Source organism: Pyxicephalus adspersus, chromosome 7, assembly GCF_032062135.1.
Source record: "Pyxicephalus adspersus chromosome 7, UCB_Pads_2.0, whole genome shotgun sequence".
NCBI classification, from domain to species: Eukaryota; Metazoa; Chordata; class Amphibia; order Anura; family Pyxicephalidae; genus Pyxicephalus; species Pyxicephalus adspersus.
In genome coordinates, this window is record NC_092864.1 from 787,761 (window position 1) to 796,256 (window position 8,496).

At 38.8% G+C, this 8,496-nt stretch overlaps 1 protein-coding gene across 1 annotated transcript; it reads left to right on the top strand.

Moving 5' to 3' along the window:
• The first annotated feature begins 424 nt into the window (after nucleotides 1-424).
• Nucleotides 425-1,336, top strand: LOC140334665 (taste receptor type 2 member 40-like). The gene has a single exon (XM_072416905.1). The coding sequence runs from the start codon at nucleotides 425-427 to the stop codon at nucleotides 1,334-1,336; it is 912 nt and encodes a 303-aa protein (XP_072273006.1).
• The last annotated feature ends 7,160 nt before the right edge of the window (nucleotides 1,337-8,496 follow it).

The following is an 8,496-nucleotide window of genomic DNA, read 5'->3' on the forward strand; positions in this document are numbered from 1 at the left end:
TGTGCTGACAGCAGGGGGAGCTGCTGAGAATAGCAGAGTAGTGTAAGCTGTACATGTAACTGGCCAAGGCAAAATTGTATTCTATGTTACGGGGCCCTGCTGTCAGAAAGGTTGGGTACACTGTTTTAGATTATAGACTGTTGCTATTATCCAATACCAAGTTGGGCAATGTATTATGGGAGGGGGGTATTGAGTATTTTCAGGTTCAGCTGATGGTTTGTGTTTGGCGAGTTTTGCTGACATATTGTTTGGTCTCCTTGGAAATAAACCTCTTCTCGAACCCTGATTGACTATGTAAAACCCTAGTATACAGGGAGCTAGGAGACAGGATTTGCATTGTTGGACCGAGTATATAAAGCTTGAACCAAAAATTATTTCTATAGAGAGAGGAAGACACAAAGAGAGGAAGACACAACCGAAAAAAATGCTATCAATAGAGGCAGTGGGGTTAATCCTTATCTTTACAGAAGGGGCAATGGCAATTATTTTAAACACATGTATTGTTGCCATTAATAGTAAAAGAGTGAAAACTGGCACAAAGTTGAACCTGGGTGAGCTCATCCAACTGGTCATGGGATTGGGGAATATCACCATGCGTTGTTCATCAGCTGCTCAAATAATTATTTCTACTTTTTGGCCGACTTACATCACTGTTAGAGAACTTTCCTCCACAATCATCTTTCTACACCTTTTCCACATGTGTTTCAGCTTTTGGCTCACCGCCTGTCTCTGTGGCTATTACTGCACCTCCATCATCATTTCCAACCATCGGCTCTTCATTTGGACAAAAAAGATCCTCTCATCCCAGATGCCCCTTCTGCTTCTCCTTTCAGGAATTGGGTCATTTCTTCTAACTTTTCCATTGACATTTAGTCTTCAAATTAAATCTCAGCAGCAAGATTCAGGAAATAGCACCTCCATAGTCTGGGTGATGTCATACAATGTCTATTTACAACAGCTATTAAATATTGTTGGCTGTTTTCTGCCTTCGTTCTGTATTTTTCTTTCAATGATATCCACGGTGCTCTCACTTGTAAGACATATTCAGAGAATGAGAAATAACGAGATGGGATTTGCTTCTCCTAAACTTCATGCTCACACCAGTGCTATAAGGACAATGCTGCTTTTCCTTACACTATCTGTTGTGTTTTATGTATGTGAGACCCTGCTATACGTAGAACATGGATTTGATGATCCCATGACTTTCATTAAGTTGCTGATAGTCACAATTTTCCCGACAGCAGAGGCTGCCATCATTATCCAGGCCAGCCCTCAGCTTCAGATTACTATTCTGGGTTGGTTTTGCAGGGTGAAATCTCATAACAATGATACTTAATACCAATGGTTAATCTTATGCTATAGATAATTGTTTAGGCATTTTAAGAATCATATCTCAAATATAAACCCCCCTTGTAGAGACGTTCAAATGTAAAGAAATAGTAAAAAAAAATCAATACCAATAAAGCACCAATCTAGATAATTAAAAAAAATAATTTCACATTTATTGCTTCCAAAAACTACCATATATGTCTACTATAATAATTAAAGATCTTACAAAAAGATCAAAAAGGGAAATACAGATACCATCAAAAATACATTTGAAGTTGGAGAAAATAATTCCCATCGTGCTATGCAGTGACCCCGCTAAATGTCTCCTCCAGAATCACCAGGGATGTCGTCTGTTTTGCTATTGACGTTACTGTGTGAAATTTTACTTCAAACTGGTTAACACAGCAGTTAAAACTCACAAAATGTTAAACGTTTGGGGACAAAGCTGTGGGACAAACTCAAACTTACCAGTGGTTCAAGTGGTTTAAAAACAACAGTCCTCCAGAGATTTATGATGAAAATGATTTAGGTCTGTAGAAGAAATTAGAGGGATAGCACAAGATACACTAATAGGACTGACAGAAAAGGACTTCCATGGGTGCTTCCAAGCATTGCTCTGGAACTGGCGAACCAATGCAGCAGAAGACAACTTTGAATATGAAATATGAATGCTGTGTTTAATGGATTTTAAAAGCTACTTCTTACGCCTCCAGTAATCTTTTTTTGTATCATGTACAAATATCCAAAACAGATTTGTTGTAATTGAATATAGATATTCGATAAAAAACATATATTCTTTATTTTATCTAGTGATTATATCTCTGGGATATAAGAACATTAAAAAAAAATGGACCCAGAAAGTCAATGGATCCCAAAGCCTAACCCCATAAATAATAAGGGAGAGAGATATACACAAGGCTAATTACAAGTCTTGAGGGATTTCACTTCTCCTGGTATTGATCAAATGCCTGTTTTTCTTGTTGTCACTTTCTATTCACCAATTTCTTTTGTCCTAGCTGGCGATGAGAAGTTAAAAAGCCGTTGACTCTCATTTTCAGTAACGCTTTCAGTCAAGTTGAGTTCTATTTGGAGGAAGATATTTTTTTCCATCATAGGGCAAAATGAATTATTCTGGATCCTCTACATGGGGGCTTAGAGGCCAGTAAGAATTTGTGAAATAACAGAGTGATGGAATGAAAGCAGAAAATATCACATTTGTATAACTGAATATAATGATAGCAAAACAAGCAATGTTTTTAACACCTTACAGGAAATAATGGCAGCAACTTTTTATTTATCCCATGGACAGATCAATGCAGTAATTATACACAGGTGAATAATAATAGATAGCTCTCTATCATTTATAGATGGATAGATGTCTACTAATCAATTAACGCATTTTTCTTTGATGAAAGATTTTCCTCATCTCTACACTAATCTCATAGTTTAAATATTTATATGTAAAGGTGTCTCCTGTGTACCTGAGACAGATGGATCTGTAGAAGGACAAAGATTCATGACGAGCCATCCACGGGGCCATCTGGGAAGATGTTCTACACTGGGAGGGGACCAATTGTATCTGTCAATGTGATCTCTACTCTCAGTCAGAAGGATTACAAAAAATGTTTCTTGTTCCTCAGCACCTTTGTGGGTCACTAAAAAGAGGAATTTTGCTGTTTCTTGAAGTTAATTATTTTTGTGCTTTTGTTATGTTTTGTAGATGATTAATTAATGTTGAAACTAGTTGTACTCTTATTGTCCGTAAGCAAACGTCCACGTCCCCCCTTTTTTGCCTTGCAACTCTTCCTTTCTTCCCTACGGCCATATATCTGTTACTCTGACAAAATATATCTTTTTCTAGGAGAACCATAAGGACATTTGCCATGTCTGCTAATTGTCTGTAGTCATGTGATCATGGACTGATCATGCCTTTGAAATGCTATATTAACTGTGTGCAAACAATAAAGTTTTGAGAGTCATCTAACATCACATTGAGTTGCGTGCATTACATTCTTCCAGCGCTGTGAACAATAGTCATCAGAGAAAGAGGGACAATTGATCTGGGATCAATAGGAGATCGCCTTAACAGTTTGGTGTCAGAAGTGGGATATCTACATACCTTAAACAGACCAGGATCAGGTAAACAGAATTTTCCTTTTCTACCTCTTCGCTCCTCTGTGTCCCTGTAGATATGTTACAAACCTAAGCACTGTGTCGGTGTAGACTGCCTCATAGAGCTGAACTAACTGAACTAACAATAACTGTACAACCGTCTGATATTTATACTGTAATTTATACAATGGGGAATTCCCAAGATAAGGGGAATTCCACAATGGAGGATCAGATCCACATAAAAATCATGTAAAGAAACGCATTAAAATCAGACAGAAACTAAAACTCACAGCCATGTCACCCAGTGATGACGATATTCCTTGTATTATTCTAGGGGAAACTCCCAGGAGATTATTACACTGACCTTTTTACATAACATTTGAAAAATGGCACTGAAAACTTGAAATGCCCTGACCCCCTCCCCCCGGAAGGATCATTCCCTAAATTCCATATTAGTTGTATCTTAGGAATGTGTTTCAGTAATCGAGAAGGGGATAAAAATTGATTCCACGAGTTCCCAGGTGGAACTAGCAATACATGTTTGTCTGTAGTCGTGTGATCACGCCTTTGAGCTGTTATAAAAACTGTGGAAACAAGAAAGTTTTGAGAATGATCTAACTACACGTTAAATTATTTGTTTTACATTCTTCCTGCACTGTAAAGAGAAGCTATCATAAATAGGGAAAACTTGATCAATAGGATCAATAGGAGATCGTCTTAACAGTCACTCTGGAAACTCACCTATGCACACAGTTCACAGCTAAAGCCTTACCTTGATTTCTGCACAATTTGAGACCTACTCTCGTCCTTTCCATCAAATATGGGAAAGCTTTAAATTATTAATCTGTCTGATCTCTCGGCATCTCCCCTTCTGACCACTGTGAAGAACATTTATGTTTCATCTGGGGTTTGACTCTTCTGAGAGCTTGTCCTGATGATTATTCCATAACTTCTCATCAGTTTTATTCTCCTTTACATGAAAGTAGTTCCATGGGAGGCCCTTTAGAAAGAAAAATCAAATCACTAACTTATACCTTGGATATAAAATACGTAGTAAAACATTGTCATGCCCATTCCTGTTCCCAATTTGAAAAATGATGCCTTGGCACCCCATTAGCCCCTTAACTTGTCTCCCTATGTATCCCAATGTTAATAATTCCTCTTCCCATCAATGCCATACGTATGTTGCTGGTTGGGAGAGGAATTTGAGTGTGCTCTGGTCTGAGAAAGACTGGCAAAGTATTTGATCCTCTGCTGTTTCCTGTTCTATGAACATTTGTACGCTAGAATCAACATGTTAAATATTTCCACGCTGGTATATGGTTCCTTCTATCCTGGCGCACCTAAATTCTTCTTTCTCCTTAAAAACTGCTTCAGAGTATGTCAAGTCACTGGTAGTGTTCTCCATGTTTGGTGGACTTGTCCTCTTATTGCAGGCCCTCATCCAGATAAGGAACCCCAAGGATCCCTGGTTTGTGTTATTGCACCTTAAACCCTCTCATCATCACAATGCACAATATACATTGGCTGTATATGTGTTGCTTGCCAGCAAACAAGTCACTTCCAGGGCTTGCAAGACACAATTTGTATAATTTCATGTTAAGACAAGTAGATTACATCTGTAATAATGAGAAACCAACCAGTATCCTTCTGTGACCTATCACCAGATTCACTAAGCTAAGTGAATTATCAACATTATTTAATTTAGGTGAACAGGCTATATTCCTTTAGTGTAGCTGCCCACAGCGTCAATTATCAAACAAGAAGGCTACCTGAGAATTGGTTATCTGAACTAGGGACCTGGTTGGGAATCTTAACATTCTTCAATTTCTCTTTTAGGGGTAATATTTCTTTCTGCTGGGAGATTTCCCATCTGTTCCTGTCCTGGCAGTCATGCAAAAGGCAGCCAAGGACAAGGACTGGGGATTATTCAAGTCCTTCTGAAAATAGGTAATGGCTACTATTCCCCAAGTTGGGATCTTTAGTATATTGGGGCTGCCTGTTAAAGGAAACTTCCTGGTTCCAAATAGATTTTGTGTCCCCCACAACACAGGGGGTTATATTGTGGGGATGAGGCCCTCTGTCCCAACAATGGCCTTTTCCACTGTAGAGGGTAGGCGGGGGGTCTGTTCCAAGCCTTTGCATGCTTTAGCTTCCAAAGCCTAAAAAATGGAAATGGTTTACACACAACCAATCTGATCTACTTGGTGATGGGAGTGATCAATATCTCCCTGCAGGGTCTCCTCACAGCCCAGAATACAATTCATGTTTGTTTGTTCTGTTTCATGTTCCTGTTTGTTCTGTATTAAGGAATTGGGTTTAACCCTCCCTATGCTGGCTCTGACTGTGGCTTACTGCAGCTTCTGGCTGACCGCTTGGCTGTGCGCTCACTATTGTGTTACCATTGCCAGCTTTGGTCATCATCTGATTGGTTGGTTCAGAAGACTTCTCTCATCTTTCCTGCCACATATTCTTGTATTGTCTCTCATTGGACCGTCCCTTATGGGCGACCTGTCTGTCTGGATGGTGAATGTTACATTTCATGAGAAGCCTCCAACTAATTGCACCCACAACTGTTGTGTTAGCAGTGCAGCATTCTACCTAAGTACAACATACAAAGTACTGAGCATATTTCTGGGCTGCTGTCTACCATTCACTCTGGCACTGATCTCCACTGGCATCACGATATCTTCTCTTATCAGACATATAAAGAAAATGAAGCACAATGATTCCGGATTGACCCACACTAACCTCCTGGCCCTCATCAATGCAGCAAGAACAATGCTTCTGTTTCTGGGATTTTCTGTAATATTTTATGTTTTTGAGCTCTTATTCTGTGTGACATTCACAGGCACCTCTGCAGGGGTCACCTCGCCCCTCATAAATGTCAATTTTACCTTCCATGAATAAATGTCAATTTTACCTTTTGTTAAAGAATTAAGTGCTTCCAAAATTAGAACCTACAACATTTTAAATCCTAACCCTAGAACCATCAACCCTCCATCATTTAACCCTGAACCACCAACCTTCTAACCCTAACCCTAGAACCACCAATCCTCCATTCTTTAACCCTGAACCACCAAATTTCTAACCAGAACCCTATAACCTCCAACATTTTAAACCCTAACCCTAGAAACCAACCCTCCATCCTTTAACCCTGAACCCAAACTTTCTAATACTAACCCTAGAACCACCGACCTTCTAACCCTAACTCTAGAACCACCACCATTTTAAACCCTAGAACCACCAAGCCTTCATGCATTAACCCTGAACCACCAACCTTCTGCTCCTAACCCTAGAACCACCAACCATCTAACCTTTAACCCTAGAGCTGTACCCCACCAAAACTGATCCAACCCACCATCCTCCTCCAAGGTGATGTGCATACTGGGATGTGACGCACCATATATCATTGGTTACCTTATCACAAGTCTCATCTCCTCTTCTTGCAGTACAGCCCCATAGATTTCCACAGACCATGTATAAAAAAGTAAGTTGTCCTTATTGCAGTATGGGGCTGTCCTGTGCAGAGGTGGGAAGCTGAGGATTGGAATATACACAAATTCTGCATTATAGTCATTGGATAGCCTCTTGTACAGGGGGAGGATAAGGGGAAGTTTGATAAAAGTGTACTTACATTTATTTGATGATTACTAATCGTACAAAAAAAACAAAAAACAAAACAAAAAAACAAAACATAAATTCTTATTGACCTAACTTTCAGGTAATGTTTTTCTCTGTTAGTGATATAACCCCATAAACCACCTTACTTTTACCTTCCAGGTTAAATATGATGCACAACAATTGAGAAATGACACAATCTCAGAACTATTGTTGATTTTTGTGCAGATTAAGCTCCAAATAGTTAAATTTGTTATATTTATAAACTAAAGAAAAGCACAGAGATAGATGCAGGCAGGCAAATTTACTGACTGGACACATCGAGAGACATTTGTCAGTAAAATCAGCTGTGATTCTGTTGTCACACAATATGACACAAAGCCGGGACATTTGAATGGGGTCACAGGACATTTCCATGGTACACACAGAGGATTTGTATAGATACAATTTCGCAAACTAGACACCAGAACACAATCCATGCCAAGACCTCAACCATGACCTCTAGGTCACCTCTTCACATTTTAACATATGAAGAAAAAGTGTGACTTCCCTCATGGTTTTCTTTGGCATTAATAACAAATGCTTTTTTTTTGTATATTGTTTTATGGGAATGCATGGCATCAGGTTGTTAATATCAGAAATATGAATTGAACCTTTATAAATAATTGAAAATTAAATCCCAAAAAGGTATCATGGGCCAGGCTGAACATTTGGTTCTTTATATATACCAAATGTTATATATATATATATATATATATATATATATATATATATATATATAGACCCCATAGTGTGCAGAAATCAAGCAGACCGACAGCTCTGGTAGTGATGTCAATACTGGAAACCGGTAACCCAAGCTTGGAGATTGATTGTATCACTCAAGTTACATTGATGAATAAATTATTAATCAACCCAAAGCCACACACATCCTTCCCGAGGATGACCATTTCTATAGCTCGTACAACCATTGGGACGAGAACTTGTACAAGGAATAAATGAGCAGCAATTAAGGATAAAACATTTAATACATAGCAGATGGCGGAAATAGCTGAGCGTATTATATGACTGGACACAGCGTGAGACATTTGTCAGTAAAATCAGCTGAGATTCCGTTGTCACACAATGTAACCCAATGACTGGACATTTTGAATGGGATCACGGAACATTTCCATGGTAAGCACAGAGGATTTGTATAAATGTAATTGCCCAAACTGGGCAATAGACAAATAAGCACAAAAACACAATATTCCAAGAACTAAACAAATATTCTTTCCACTATAAAGCTGCGTACACACTTCCAATTTTTATCGTTCAAAATGAACGACGAACGAACGACGAACGATCGATTGGGCAAAAATTGTTCGTAAAAAAAGTAACCAACGACACCGACGAACGAGGAAAGTTGTTGGAAATGAACGACCGGACCGGCGGATC

Excerpts from the sequence above, each read along its gene's own strand:
- LOC140334665 (XM_072416905.1), top strand. The coding sequence starts at position 425 with ATGCTATCAATAGAGGCAGTGGGGTTAATCCTTATCTTTACAGAAGGG.